This window comes from Chionomys nivalis, chromosome 26, assembly GCF_950005125.1.
Source record: "Chionomys nivalis chromosome 26, mChiNiv1.1, whole genome shotgun sequence".
Classification (NCBI taxonomy): domain Eukaryota; kingdom Metazoa; phylum Chordata; class Mammalia; order Rodentia; family Cricetidae; genus Chionomys; species Chionomys nivalis.
In genome coordinates this window covers 4,656,022-4,671,751 of record NC_080111.1, presented here as the reverse complement: position 1 = coordinate 4,671,751, position 15,730 = coordinate 4,656,022, and the positions used below count along the sequence as shown (strand labels likewise).

Sequence of the window (15,730 nt, the reverse complement as noted above, 5' to 3'; positions counted from 1 at the left end):
AGCCTGTAGGGAATTTTCCTTATTAGCGATGGATGGGGGAGGGCACAGCCCATTGTGGGTGTGGGTGGTGTCAGCCCTGGGCTGGTGGTTCTGGGCTCTACAAGGAATCAGGCTGAGCAAGCGCTGGGGAGCAAGCCAGTAACCAGCACCCCTCCATAACCTCTGCATCAGCTCTTGCCTCCAGCTTCCTGTCCTGTTTGAATTCCTGTCTTGATTTCTGTAATGATGAACAGTGATGTGGAAGCATAAACCAAATAAACCCTTTCCTCTCCAACTTGTTTGTTTTGTTGTTTCTTCACAGAAATGGTAACCCTAACTAAGACACTCATGTTTACAGAATGATATTCCGTAGGAGCTCAACACACATTGCTGAATTGCGACTGCAGCTCCCTGATGCTCCCCAAATAAAATCAGCATCCCTTGTATCGTTGCTTGGCATTCGGCAGTGTGAATAACTGCGAGCCAGTTTGCCACGGGGCCGTGGGACATGAGTTCAATGCCAGGAGCAAACTGAGCCAATCCCTAAGAGACGACTCAATCCGAAACTACCGCCACACAGGTGAGCTGGCTTAGGAAGGTCACGGTGTAACATCTTCTAACATGGTAAAGTTTGTCAAGACAACAATGACCTTAGTGATGGTTCCTCTTGCGGCTGAAGACAAACACATCTCTGAGGAGTTAAGTTGAAAAGCAAAACTCACCTCAGAAGGGAAGAAAACTGACAGTTCCTTAGTAGGAAATGCATGTTTACTGGGAAACTTTACTTTTTAATCTTCCTTTTTTTTCTTAACTCTTGAGCCATGAATAGAGTCAATCCAAAGGCAAGAGAGGCCTACTACTTTAATTTGGTTTTAACTCCGAATGCAGAACTGCGTATTTAGGGGTGAGTCCGCTGCGGGTTGCGATTTCTCTCGCCATCTAGCAAACTCAAGGAAACATGTCCCAGCAGGGCATGTGGGCACACAGCTCCTCCAACACCTCTTCCATATAAATAGTTAACATGACTCATACCACGGGGATCATTTGCCACATTCCTGTTTTGCCAGTTAGGTTGGTTCCACAGCCAAAGGCTTGGCAAGGAAGTACAGAAACTCCGGACAATGGGCGTGTAGCCACATAACAGCTGCATTGGAGGGCATTTCTGAGTAAGCAGAGATGTCAGTAGGGTGACCACGGTGTCCCGGGCCCTGCCTGCTGACAAGGCATTTCTCCTAGCACCACGTTGCTGGCCTGGCACACCACATGCGTTATTAGTAGCATCTGACAGGTGTTAAAATAGTTAATTTTATTCTCCTGTTCTTTCTATTTCAACTAAAAACAATCCAAGCCCAAACGGTCTGATGGGAACAAACTGAAAAGTGAGAGAATACGGTAGCCTCCGGGACTCAGGAGGTCACACTCTCTTTTCTCAAAAGTTTGTCCAGGCGCACGTGTCCTGGGTACCTTCTGATTCAGCCACAGAGATTGAGAACAGCGAAGCATCAGCTCTCGAGCCACTAAACAAGGACTAGAGCAGAGGACGGAAGTCTCATAGGAAAAGGTTGCACTTGGTGGTACCTAGCCAGGCTGCAGCTACAGAGCATCCTTCTTTGGCAGGTTAGGATGATTCGAATGATGTGGATTCCTCTCTGAAGAGAGCAAGCAGCAACCCACGAGTTCAGCCTACAGCTGGGCAGCTCAGACCCCAGTTTGGTTGTATGTGAGGGCTACTGGTTATTTTATAAGCCAGAAGGAAAAACAAACCATCTCAAGTCATTCCCATCTCGTGGTTATTTTTATGTCCTTATCCCAGGGGAATACAGAAAGATACTACACACAGGTCCCCAAAGGAAAACCATTTGCAAATGCTCTTTCCTAGTCTACGTGTGGCTGGCAAGACTGATGCCTGATGTCATCTGGACAGCATGTTGTACATAATGAACTCATTCTTTCTTCAGTAAAGGTGCCCTTTACAGAGTTGTCGCGGAGCAGACAAGAGGTGGCCCAATCACAGAGCCAGCATCAGAGCTGTCTAGGACATTATTTCTTTAGCTGTGAGTACTAGGACTTAGGTCGTGGCCTGAATGCCTTATCAGGTTCTACCTGAACTCTGATACCACGTGGGCTTTGGTTGCTAGGACATTAAACGAGCAAAAACAATACACCAAAGATCCCTCCATCCCATCAGCAACTCCCAGGCAGACCAGAGTTCCTCAGAAATGGGCAAGAAACCATTCTCCTCACCTTTGAGCAGGGTGACTGGTTTTGGTAATTCTGCCACAGAGGTCCTCCCCTGTCCTAACTTTGAGACAACAAAGCCATACTGAGCTCAGTAGAGATTCAGTGCCTGGAACACAACTCCCAACTCCGGCCTGACTAAACCACTAACGATGAGACAGCACTTAGAACCTATCTACATTCTGTAAAAAGCCAAGGCTAGCACAAAGAATCGCTTCAGGGAAAAAAAAAATAAACTTATTTTTATTCGAATGCATCTACATTTATAGGCCTGAGGAGGATGTCTGTGTTTTTGAAACTGAAGACAGGCATTTCCAATAGCCTGCGATTAATTCTACGTCAAAGAGCATCTGCATTATTCTAGAGACTTATCACACACTATATATTGTGTTCCAGCTGTATGTGAACATACAGCATGAGGCATAGCTATTGCTTCTGGGAAGCGGCTAATCCATGCCTTTATGGAAGACAGGTACATGCATTGTTATTAAAAGTAAATCCACTATCCTTTACGCTTTGGCAAGGCCAGAATGACTGTTGTCAGATTAGAAATATCACTGAGATAGCATCCACAAAAACCGCAAAGAATTGATCCCTCACGGCTAGCATAAAGTTGACACAAAATAATCTTTGAATGCCAGTATTAGTATTAATTTAGACTTCTCAAAAATTAACTCCCATCACAGAGGCCTATACTGAAAGTAATCCCAGGGAAGTCAGCCTCTAACAGTAAGGCAACCATAAAACTCAAAAAGGAAACATTGGCTAAACCTCTCCAAATCCTGACCAAATGCTTTCATTTGTTAAGTCTATTATTTTAGAATTTCTTTGAATTATAAGACAGGGCAAAGTGCTCTTGCATAGCCTTTATGAATATCTCTACTCAGTATAGAGTGTTCCTCGTCAATACATCTGATGGGAACTCTAGATAAGGCCTCTAGCTTCACCAGACCTATCACCGACTAGTCCCGTATGCTCCCATCATCCTCTCTGCTGACAGACAATGCCCCAGAGGCAACTGTTACCTAAGTTGTTTTCAGGAACTTGGAGCCATGTTTGTGTGTCTCGAGCTAGTTGAAGCTACCACCGGTTCACTTGGACCTCAGCAGTGTGCCTTATTTGATAATTTTGGATTACATGGATGGTAAGCTTTTCCTCAGCCTGAGGCCTGTGAAGAGAGTGGTTGTGCAGGGAATGGATCCTGTTTTCACTTAACTTTTCTCCACACCAGACCACGCCGTCTCTCAGCCTACCAGGACCTTGAAACCTGGGCCGGCAGATCTGTGACTCAGGGCTCCATTTCCTTGGAAATAAACTCTTCCACAAAGCATGGTTCAGGGACTGTCATAAACCGTCATATTCACGAGCCAATGCGGATGTGTAACTGTGAACACAACGCATACTTTATCCAGATTCCGTTCACTTTCCCCCTGCTATCTCTGCAATTTCATCTAGGAAGTAGCGTTACATTTAATCAAGTCTCTTCTTGACTCTAGCGATCTTTCAAGCTCTTCCGCTTGTTCAGTGTCCTCCATGGTCTCCGGGAATACTGGTGAGAGGTTCTTACCGTGTCCCTTAGCTGGGAATTGCCCCGTGTTTTTCCTGTAGACGGACTGTGATTATGGGTTTGCGTTAAGTGCTGTTCTCGTGTGATGAACACGCTGTCAACATGATTTACGGCTGAGACAATGCTTGCCAGGCTTCAACAAAACCAACTCGCTTCTCTGCCCCCTTGCCCTTCCTGTATTATTTGGGAAACAGTTACTATCCAAGTCACACTCATGAAATTCTCCTGAGTTATTCAGAGAAATTCTCCTTTCTCCCAACTATTTCCTCATGTGATCATATATTCAATCACTTGGAATGACAGTTCAATATTCCTTTTTATTCGTTTTGTAGCTGAAATTATTCCTACTTTGGTCACTGGGGACTCTGTTGGCTCCTGGGCCCTGTGGTTTTGAGGCTTCCCTACTTTATGGAAGGCACTGGGAGGCACTTCAGGCTCCATCTTGTATATGCTTCTTGTATACAAGAGTCAAGGCCTAGAATCAACACTTTCTTCAAGGAACCTTGGCACTGGAGAAAAACTAGAAATCAATGTCTGAACAACAGACATGTTTTTAAATGCCAAAGAGTAGGCTTAAACTCAAAGAACTTAAAAAAAATAATTAAATAATTTGATAGCACCGAATCTGGAGAAACAGAAGAGTTCCATTTCCAAAATTCAATGGGAAAATGTAAACATTTTTTATAACCTAGAGAGAAATATGTTTTACTGTGATAGCCATTCTTTGAAAAGTCTTTTTTTTTTTTTAACTTTCATGTAGTTTTGAGTTTCTGTTTTCATTTTTCAAAGCCAGCCAATGTATTCTCAGTACCCTAACTGGAATACAGGACCTGTATCTTACATTCCATCTAAAGGATACTTTCATGATAGAGCCTGAGTCCAGAAACTCAGTGTCAGTACCATACAGAGAGGGAGCAGATTAAGGGACTGTTGTTGACAACTGAGACCACCCCCAAAGCATCCTCTCTCTGTCTTCCCTCTGGTTTCATAGGAAGTAGACAAGTGACGGCAGGATGCACTTGATCACTAGTGGTCATCAAACAGAAAGGACTCTAGCTCTGCTTGGAACTGATATCATCGGTTCAGAACATGGTAGGGACCACTCAGGATGATCACACCTGACAAACATCTGTTCTAGCCAAACGCATCCACTAGGGCTTCTGAAGTGTATGCTTGAGATCTCGACAAACTGTGGCCCAAGCCAGAAGTGTTGATGGACATCTGCGGACCCGGTTCCCAGCTCTTTGGAGGCTGAGGCCACTTCTGCTTGAACAGTCAAGGCCAATCTGAGCAACATAGCAAGATCATGTGTCAAAAAAAAAAAAAAAGTCTGTGGTTTAATAATAAAAGAAGGCAGCTGGAGTTCGGGGAGAAGAAAATATTCTCGCCTAAACCAGACTCATCCTGTGAGGAAATGCTTGGCATCTCTTGCATACCAGGGAGGAGGATAACAACACTTGTCTCCGTCTTCAGCCGCGCACCTGCATCTTTAAACAGACTAACACGGGTTCCAAGTGCACTCACAACATTAGTCACGGAAGGCTGAAGTCTCGGGTAGGCTGAAGCCCAAACTTCATGCGTTCAGTCACTATCTGGAACGCTAAAATGCATTCCAAGGGGGGCAAAAAACGGGACACGGGCAGACTGAAGATAAGGAGGAGTGTTTCTTAAATCCCAGTCTGGTCCAAGGGTATCAGAAGAAAGACTTGAGGCTTGGGCTTGGGGCTTCGTTTTGCTGTTCTCTAGTTTCATGAACAGGTTCAGTCATGATGCGCTTTGAACCTCCATTTACCACATACAGGGCTGGGAGAGGAGGGAAGTTGTTGGCTATCGCTACTATGGTTCCTTAACCTTCTTCACTACCGGGTAAGACTCAATGGGGTGTTCTTAAAGTGATCTGCACTACTGGGCTTGGTAGCACGGGCCTGAAATCCTAGTTACAAGGCGGTCGAGATCTCACTAGGCTATGGACTAAGCTCGAGGCCAGCTTGAGCGTTTTGTTAAGAGCCTCTCTCAAAATAAAATCTAGACAAGGGCTAGGGATATACCTTAGAGAGCTGGTGTAGCTTATCTGCAAGGCTCCCAGCTCCTCAGCACTGCTCAACAAACAAATACCCAAGTCAACAGTGTCAAACAGAACACAACCAGAGTTTGGATGACTGTGTGGCATTTTAAAAAATATTCATCTATTCATTTTATCTCCTGGTGGCAGGCTCCCCACCCCCATCCTCCCTTCCCAATTCCCACCCCCACCTTCCAAGACCCTCCTCTTCTCTCTCTATCCAGGAAAGAGCAGGTCTCCGGTGAGTATCAATAAAATAAGGCATATCAAGTTGCTGTGTGACTGGGCACCTCCCCAGGTATTAAGGCTGGGCATGGCCTTTTTTAATCCTGTCTAGTAGCTACAAGCTACAAACCAAGCTCTGGGTCCTGAGGTAGGAAGAAGGAGGGGCCTGTAAGGGAGGCAAGCTTCAGTCTAAGGCAATCTATTAACAAAGACTATGTCTACCTGGGGTGCAGCAGACTCAAGTGTGGGAGCCCCAGGCCTTTGTTTCCCAACCCTTATCTAGATGAGCACACTCAAGGAGGAGTCAGGGTGCATGGTTTGTTTACAAGAGGTGGTTCTGTGGGGAGGTATGCTGCCCTCCCAAGGGGGTGGGGAAAACAGAGCAAAGGCATTGGTGTGGTTGCTGCGGGCACTTCCCGGCAGAGCGGCAGGATTGGTCTGAACTAGGGGGCTTATTTAACAGGTGACACACATTCCACGCAGTGCACCGGGGTGGAGAACAAGATGTAAACTATAGTTCCTGTTCCCTCCCCCTCAAAGTTCCACTTTTCCCCTTCAAAAAAGATGGAGCGGTTAAAAAAAAAACAAACAACCATACTGGCCTTCTAACTGAAACAAAGAATTACAGGTAACAGTTATTTTAATTAAAAAAAAATTCTATGTCAAATGATTTAAAAACCAGGGGAAGTGGAGAAAAAAAAAAAAGGACAAAATATTTAAGCATGTGAGACCCACACTTCCTGCCAGAAGGACTTCCTGTTTTGGGAACCACAGATGCGGAGAAACATCCGCTCTGTAGCCACAGCCTGTGTTGCATTGACCACTTCTCTGTTCTACTCACCCTTCTTCCCCAACGAAGGTGACGTACAGCTTATTCCTCTGCAGGTCTTTTCTGGAGTAGCCCATAATCTGGTTAAAAGCATCTTCTAACAAGTGGTCCCTTCGGATAATTAACCTGTCCGCAGAGAGGCGATTGGAAAAGTACATTAAGAGATTACTTCCTGTGCCTTATCTTTCTTGCCATATGATTTCTATTTGCCACAATCAACTAGGCGAGGAGGGAAGCTGCTTTAATGCCATTGCCATCTGCACTTGAGTACACATCTTGCTCTAACTCTTTCACAGTAAGAGCAAAAGTTACTTGAGAGAATCATGGGTAAACCTTGTGACCTGTGAAAAAATTCCATGAGTCCTTTCTGAGTGGCCAAGACATAGATCCCTGAAGGGAAGTGGTCATAAGACACACACACACACAAACACACACACAGAGACACACACACACACACACGGGGTGGGGAGGGTAGTGAAGGGAGAGGGAGACAGGGAGAGACAGAGATATCTTACTAAAGAAAGAACAGCACTATGAGGTAATTTTTTAAGTCTGGAATGCACCTAAGCATGGAATTTAATTACTCATGCCGAATGAGAACCAGGAGGGCGGGCGTGTGTGTGTGTGTGTGTGTGTGTGTGTATGTGTGTGATGCAAAGCAAAAGAGTTTACAATTATACTTGATTTTAAATATTTTGTGAATCTTGAGACTTCCTAAGGGGTAGAGAAATGGGTGAAGCGTGTGACAATCTCCTGTGATGACGACAACTGAAGCCATCTTCTGCAGGTATCAACTTACCCTTAATGTCAGCAGCAACAAGGACATGACAGGGAGCCTGAACTTATAAAGATCTTGGTAATTCAAATATGAGAGAAGTAATTCAGAGAGATATGGAGTTGGGGTTAGGCCAATGTGTTTGGAGGTCTGTCAAAGAGGAATTGACCAAGCCAACATTCCTGTGCCTGGGGCAGTGACCATGGGAGCTGGACCTCCCCTGGGCTCTCAGGGTACAAGGTGACCGTCCCTCCCCTATCTTCTCACAGGTGGGACAGTGAGCTCAAGTGGGGACACAGAGGTAGGAAGACGGGAAAGAGGTGCACACGGGGATGAGAAGATCTCTGGACAAGCAAGGGAGGTGGCTAAAGAGGCAGGCACAGTGTTTACGACAGGTTCTGTTGTACAAGTGAGGTTTGTTTCACAGAACGAATCGGGCTGGTCATCATCCTGTGCTCATGTTGGCCCGGAACTAGTAACACGTGGCATAAAACATTGTGATAATGACACATCTCACGAATATCAGGCCAACAGAGAGAGAGAAAAAGTCATCAATTTTGAATTTTGCCTATGGTTTTACACAGGCCTAGCCTGACTGGAAACCACAACTTACTAGCATTTAACTCCTGAACATTTTATGTCATTAGAGTGTAATTTACAATTTCTGAAAGAATCATGCCCACGAAAATAGACTCATGCGACGCCCAATTTTTCAAACTCGCAACTGCTCCTACCCATCCATCATCTCTAAACCACGTGGTTTGCGTCATTTCTACTTACTTTAATTTTCCGGGGCCTTGTCCATATCCTTTCGTTTCTAACTTCCTGTAAAAGTTCCTCAGTTTGGCTTCAAAATCTCTCTTGTAAGGGGCTGGAGCCCGGGCATTGGCACGCTGAGTACCTGTAGCAACCAAAGAAGGACAACCTGGATCCGTGCCCTGTGCCAGCATCGTCCCAAGACCATGAAAGACTGCCACAAGTTGGCAAAAACAAAAAACAAAAAAAACCGAGGCATCACCCCTCCTCCACCTGCTCCACCAGTGAAGGCCTTAGTAGAGCTTAAGGAAGGTCTTAGGGGAAATTCTCCTTGGTTGCTTTTTGACTGAGAATAAAGATCCCGTTTAAGCAACCAAATAAGCTCACTGTTTCTCAGATATGTTCCCCTTTTCCATCCAAACCAGAATGAGTCAAAGAGTTATTCATGCCTAAGGATAACTAGTCAGGACGGATTATCTTTGCTTGCACAAGAAACGATATCATGGAAACTCTAAAGGAAGCCGCACGGAGCCCGGCGAAAGTGTTTTTAGATATGCAGTATATTTAAGAACGGTCTTAGAAATACAATTACACTTATTTTATATTGTAGGATAAGAGATTAATCTAAAAACAGAATTGTGGGAGGAATGTATATCTTGGAGCTGCACCAAGAATAAGCAGTATTAGTATTTACTGTATTTCCAATGTGTCGAGTACTGCCAATAGCTATAGATTAAAAGTATGCCATTCATTATTAATAAAGCATTATTAATAAGGTGTAAATATAACATGGTTTCTTCCTTTTTCCACAGAAAAATCCATATATCCCAGGTGATTAGGTCACAGTGTTGGAATGCTAGACTGGGGATGACCAGAGGAATCAGGCACGGACACATGAAATAAACACCAGCTGCTTCCATGAAATATTTCCCAACTCAATGAAAGGAAGCAGAAACAAATTCCTATCTCGCTCCTTACACAGCATTCGAGTCCCATGTGATTTTTTTTTTGATGTGTTGTGTGTGTTATTTGTTCTGTTGAGACAGAAGCTTGCTACTTAGCCTAGACTGGCCTTGAGTTTTCCATCCTCCTGCCTGTGCCTCAATTATAGGCTTCAATTACAGGCTTGGGCCATCCCACTTAGCAGAAATTTCTTTAACAAATGAGTTAGCTAGGATGGCTATTTATTACTGCTAGTCTTGTGTTATAGTCAACAACGGATATCCTGGTTGAGAAGACAGAAATAAAACATATTGAATAATTAAGTCTTAAACTAGAAGGGATACAGTCTCTAAAACAGAGGAGATAAAAACTATAGCCCTGGGGCTATATCCAGTCTCAAATGTCTACTTTGTTTCCCCCCATATTAAAAAAAAAAAAAAAAAGACTAGATGACTAGATTCATCGCCAGCATTTAAAAGTGAGGTGATTTCAAGTTAAAGAAACACATGTTTTTCTCTTGAAAGTTAGGAGAAATTTTACAACTGGCTTGAGCCTCCTTGAGGTGGCTGCTTCCTCAGACTTCACTTCCTTGCATCCACTCAGGGGCATGGGCTATCTGATCGCCTAGGTGTTTGCCTTTGAGACCAGTGGTAGAGGAGATAATAATAATGTCACAGAGAAGTAGTGTGTGTGTGTGTGTGTGTGTGTGTGTGTGTGTGTGTGTGTGTGTATAGGGATCAAAATGGAAAATACCTCCGGGAGGAGCTTAATTGGAGCCTAAGTGGTTAATTGCCAAGCGGATAGGATCTACAATCACCATGGAGACAAACCTCTGGGCAAGTCGGCGATGGAATTTCTAGTTCTGGTTAATTGAGGTAGGGGGGACCCACCCTAAATGTGAGTGGCACCATTCCAGGGGCTGGGGTCTAGAGTGTAGAAAGAAGAGGGCTTCGTACCTGAGATCCATCTCTCGGCTTTTGACTGAGGATGCAATCAATAAAAACAGCCACCACCTGCCCCTGGCACCACATCTTCCTAGACCCAGCGGACTGTATCCCCTCTAACTATAAGCCCGAATAAACCTTCCCTGTCTTAAGTTCCTTAATGTCTGGTATTTGGTCACAACAATGAGAAGATTCAGTACCACTAAACTTGTGACTAAAAAAGAATCTGAATTTTATACCTGTTCACAGCAGGAAGAATGGGACTAGATACTGAGTGTGTGTTCAGATGCTATGGAGGGCATACCGCAGAGACAAGGGCTGAAGTCAGTTAGAAGGGAGATTTAAAAATCCTGCCGCTGGTGTTAGGGAATGGGGGTGGGGCTCCTTTATAGACTACTGAGGAAAGGGAAGAGTGCCAAAGTGGGGTTTGGTTAGAGAAATTCTCGGCGGAGGGCAGAAAAGAGGAAGGAGGACGGAAGGGCGGAGAAGCAGTTAGGAGTTTAGACAGCAACTGAGGCCTGAGGGGATAAGAACTAGTCAGGAGTGTGGGTGACTCAGAGGAACCCCCGCGCATGGGAAACACAAATTAGCACCAGTAGAAAAGCAAAGGGGGGTGGGGAATGGGGAGCTCTGATGATAACAGCGTTTCTTAATAATAATGGTAGCTGTTGTCGGATAAGCACCTGCTATCCCTTGGGGATGTTGCGGCACTTTCCATAGGGGGAGTCTTGAGAAATCCTCACACAGAGCCTCTGAAGGGGCCATTAAGGTCTCCATCATCACTCTGATGGAAGAAAACGAGGAAGCAGCTTCGCGCCCACATCGTACGCCAGGAACAGGAATTTGGGGTTTGACACCGTCTATTGGATGCTAAAAGCAGTGTGTGTGTGTGTGTGTGGGGGGGGGTGATGTTGGTAGTCAGGGACACAGGACGCTTTGTGAATATTGAGTTGGATGTGACAGTCACGGATGCTCTCTACAGCCCCTGGACAGGAGAGCTCCTGAGTTTGCGCGAGAGATCAGTTCATTCCTGTGGATGAGATAGGTTCGTGCGTGCATGACCTTGTGCCGTGTCGATCACAAGAAGTCCTCCGTGTGCTGGCTGTTCATGTTATGGACATACATCCTCAACACATAGGCAAACATGTTGGAGCTTCAGGGATGGATAGTCACAAGACCGGCTCCTGACCAGTCTGGAGGCTTGTCTGCAGAGTTATAAACCTTTCCTTCAAAGGGCTTAGAGTTAAGTCATGAAGAAAACAAATAAACTCAACCTTACAAAATCCAGGAAATAAAAGAGAATCCTAAGCACTCGATCTTGAGGGCAAGTCAGAGTCTCTGAGGGAACTTTAAAAAATTCCAAAGGGCAAGCCACTCCCAAAACCATGACATCAGAAACTGTAGGGGCAGGATCCAGGCCTACGTGTTTTCTACAGCTCTCCAAATGACTCCAAAATGCAGCCAAGCCGAAGAATGGCTTACAGAAAGCAAGCTCAACAGAAAGCCGTGAGACATGTGGGCAGCGTCCAGTAGCTCACACCGGGCAGCGGCTGCCTGTGTGCTCTACAAACGGATGGACAAGAGCCGCAGGAGCTGCGGGAGCCACAGGAGCCACGGGAGCACAGGGCTGCTGCTGGGTGGATTGGAGGTCAAGACGACACACCACTCGGCCACTCAGGACACCCAAGAAAGTTGCAAGGAGCTCTACGCTGTCACCCAAAAGCCCAGAAAGTAGCCACAACAAATCTGCATCAACAGGAGTCGTCGATGGGAAACAGGAAACAAAGCTCAAAGACTGAATGAAAACTCTTTATAGCCTCAAAAAGAAACATCATTCGTCTAGCTGACGACTTTAAGAAGTAATTACTACACCTGTATAACTTGAGCTAGGATGTGGGAAGTCCCACCATGCACCCCGTCACTCTCAATACAGATAAATGAAAAGTTAGCTCTGCCTCCACTTACACTCTAGCTCAGGGACTTCACCATAGAGAGCCTGGAACAGCAATGGTTCAAGGTGAGCATCCCTTTGCTAATAGTTCTGCTATAAAAAAAATCATCACATATAATTCACTGAAAATGACAGTAAACAGTAAGTACTGCTGGCCTTTGTCAATTTCTGTATTTGTTTTCAAGTCTCATGTAGCCCAGGCTGGGGCTTCAAACTCACTCTGTAGCCGGGCGGCGGTGGCGCACGCCTTTAATCCCAGCACTGGGGAGGCAGAGGCAGGAGGATCTCTGTGAGTTCGAGGCCAGCCTGGTCTACAAGAGCTAGTTCCAGGACAGGCTCCAAAGCTACAGAGAAACTCTGTCTCGAAAAAAAAAACAAAAAAAAACCAAAAATAAATAAATAAGTAAACAAACTCACTCTGTAACGGGCATAAGTGCTGGGATTACAGGCATGCACCACCACACAGAGCTCAGAACCTATAGGTAAGAAACTTATTAAGAGAGATGGGGGAACACACACGTGCAGGAGGTGGGATTTTTTTTAGAGGGCTTTGAAGCAGGATTTGAAAGGTTAGTAGTAGAGTACAGACTCTCTTGTGAGCCAGGAGATGAGCTAGGTAGTCCAGGAGAGACCTGTCTGAGGGACCCAGTAGGAACAGACAGGAGGTGGGCAAGCAACACAGACAAGGACGGGATCCCACATGGGCTTGCAACTGAGGCTAAGTGGTAGGACGTCGTTCTTCCAAACAGGAAGTCACGGATCATGAACAGTTTTTCAACAAAATTAATAGTGAAAGAGCTACATAATTCCAGAGGTTAATCTGGCTCTAATATGGATGCCAGACTCAGGGAGCTAAGTATCATATATTGGAAACAGACTAGGGCTTCGTGGGAGTGGCTTCAGGAGTGGCCGTAAGGCTGGGTTCCTCACTGTAAAGTATGATTAGCATTCTGACCATCTATAGTTCTGAACAAATATTATCCATATTAGTTCTTAGGGGTTAATTTTGTTTTGGGAAAGGATAGTGTTATTAGAGTAAATTCAAAAAGAAAACCAGAAATTTTACTAATATATTATTTAACATAACTTACAAAACTGTCTGTTTATGGGTAAGTATTTTGAGAAGTAGGGTAGCAAGGTCTTGCTATATAGCCCAGGCTGGCCTGGGACTTGAAAAACTTCAAATCGTCTTGCCTCCCCGCTTCCCAGGCCTGGGATTCTAGGTATGAGCCACCCTACCCCAAACCAGCTGTCATATAATCAATACAAATCAGGCTCAACTGCCAAGAGCTTCTCGGGAAAGATTTCGTTCTAGAAACCAAAAAAATGTTCTTGGAAGGCTGAGCTGAGAGAAATGTATGGTAACCACAACGGCACCCGAAGGCCCTTGCTCTCAGCTCTTACCAAAGGGAACTGCATGGAAAAAGATCGGTTGCTTCTAGCAAGTGACCCCGTGGAGAACGGACTTCGTGGGTGATGAGTACAATGTTAAATATTTGCGGGAACATGTTTTTTCCGTAACAGCTCTTACGGCTGCTTCTCTTCGTCACTGCTAGGTAGATCTTAGGAACTCTCGTACCCTCTCTGTTTTCCATACAACACTGCACAGTTACCAACTATAAAACTCTATCTGACAAAGTATCTCAGATGACACCAGAAAAATTTTGGCATCAAATTCTGGAGAAGTCTGTGTTTTTCTGCTTCTGGATCCTGGAATCCGGTTGGATTTATGCTCTTTTCTGAAGGGAGTTGAACCTTGACTATGTAACTCTAGGCCTCGGTCCTAGCACAGCTTAGAGGCTCACTTCTTCCTTGGTTCCTTTTACACACAGACACACACAGACACACACACACACAGACACACACACACGCACACTTTCCCCTCAATCCCTTATAGCAAGCTTTCTTGTTGAACTACCTTTGGATCACCAGCCCCCAAATAATGACATGGGGACTTCTTATTAATAATGAAAGCTTGGTCTTTAGCTTAGGCCTGGCCTCAACTAGTCCTTATAATATAATCAACCTGTCTCTAGTCGTCTAAGTTCTGCCATTGTGAACAGTGTGTCCAACTTATTCATCTGCTGGTGAATTCTGTGCCTAGACTCCTCCTCCTCTCTCCCCCAGGAAGTCCCACCTATCCTCTCGTGCCTAACTATTGGTCATTCAGCATTTGATTTCACCAATCACAGCAACACATCCTCACACAGTGTACAAATATGTCACCTCAGTTCCTCATTAGTAACACAGAACAAGCCAACGAGCATCACAACAATGTCCAGATAGTCTTATCTGGAGCACAGTAGAATGTTCTTAGAGTGGGAGCACCCTGGGCATAGTTTAGATGAAACATAATATGTAAGTCCTCATATCTATTGCCTATTTTTCAAGAGTAGCAAAAGCCTTAGATCTATGGATATTCCTATACACACTACTTAATTTTCCACATATTTTTTTTTGCTTTTTTGGGGGGGATTCTGGGGATTAAATGTGGGGTTTCATGTATTTGTCAGACAAGTAATCTATCATCTAGCTGCATACTCAGCTTACTTTTTCATTTTTATTTTGACAAGGTCTCACTAAGTTGCCCAGGTTACCCTAGAACTCACTTGGGAGGTAGAACTTTAACTCGCCATCTCTCGAAGTAGCTGCGATTGCAGATCCCACCCATCAGTCTTGGTCCCGGCTATTTACTGAAAACAGATTGAGAACTGCGGTTTTCCAGACTTGGCCAAGAAGTAACTTATTAAAAAGGGAACGCTGAAGGGTATGCCAATAATAGACATCCTACCCTGGCAGTTCCAGGGATGAGGACAATGAAGATTAATAAAAAATGAACTATCTACACTAACTGGATTCAGGGGGTTATTAATAACAAAAATACAAAGAGGACATGAAACTCAGAGGGAGGTGGGTGAGGGTACTAGGGATAGTCAGAAGACAGTACTGGTGGTTAGATTTGATCAATACATACTATATGAATGTATAAACCTTTCAAAGAATAAAAACGATAAAAATAATAGTCATAACAGTACTGAGAAGAGGGGGAAGAGAACGAGGAGGGTTACTGTGGGACAATGGTTTTACCCTGTAAAGATTTGTTTCTTGTACTTGTTTAATAAAATGTTGATTGGCCAGTAGCCAGGCAGGAGTATAGGTGAGGCAAACAGGCAGGAAGTAGAGGCGGGGCACTGAGAACAGGAGAATTCTGGGAAGAGGAAAGATTCAGTTTGCGGTTGTCACCTAGACACAGAGCAAGCAAGAGGAGAATGCCTCGCCAAAAAAGGTACCAAGCCATGTGGCTAACACAAACAAGAATTATGGGCTGATATAAGTTATAAGAGTTAATAAGAAGCCTGGGCTAATAGGCCAATCAGTTTATAATTAATGTAGGCCTCTGTATGTTTCTTTGGGACTGAATGACAGCCGGGTGGGACAGAAACTCTGTCAACAGAGGGTTAG

At 44.7% G+C, this 15,730-nt stretch overlaps 1 protein-coding gene across 4 annotated transcripts in view; it reads right to left on the bottom strand.

Annotated features, from left to right (window-relative positions):
* Window positions 1–15,730, bottom strand: part of Hecw2 (HECT, C2 and WW domain containing E3 ubiquitin protein ligase 2) — a 294,060-nt gene that overhangs the window by 36,851 nt on the left and 241,479 nt on the right. For all 4 annotated transcript variants that reach the window (XM_057758416.1, XM_057758415.1, XM_057758417.1 and 1 more), the window contains 2 exons: window positions 8,456–8,576; window positions 6,913–7,026 (listed from right to left, as the gene is read on the bottom strand). In XM_057758416.1, the coding sequence (XP_057614399.1) occupies window positions 6,913–7,026; window positions 8,456–8,576 (235 nt within the window). The remainder of the gene's footprint in view (window positions 1–6,912; window positions 7,027–8,455; window positions 8,577–15,730) is intronic.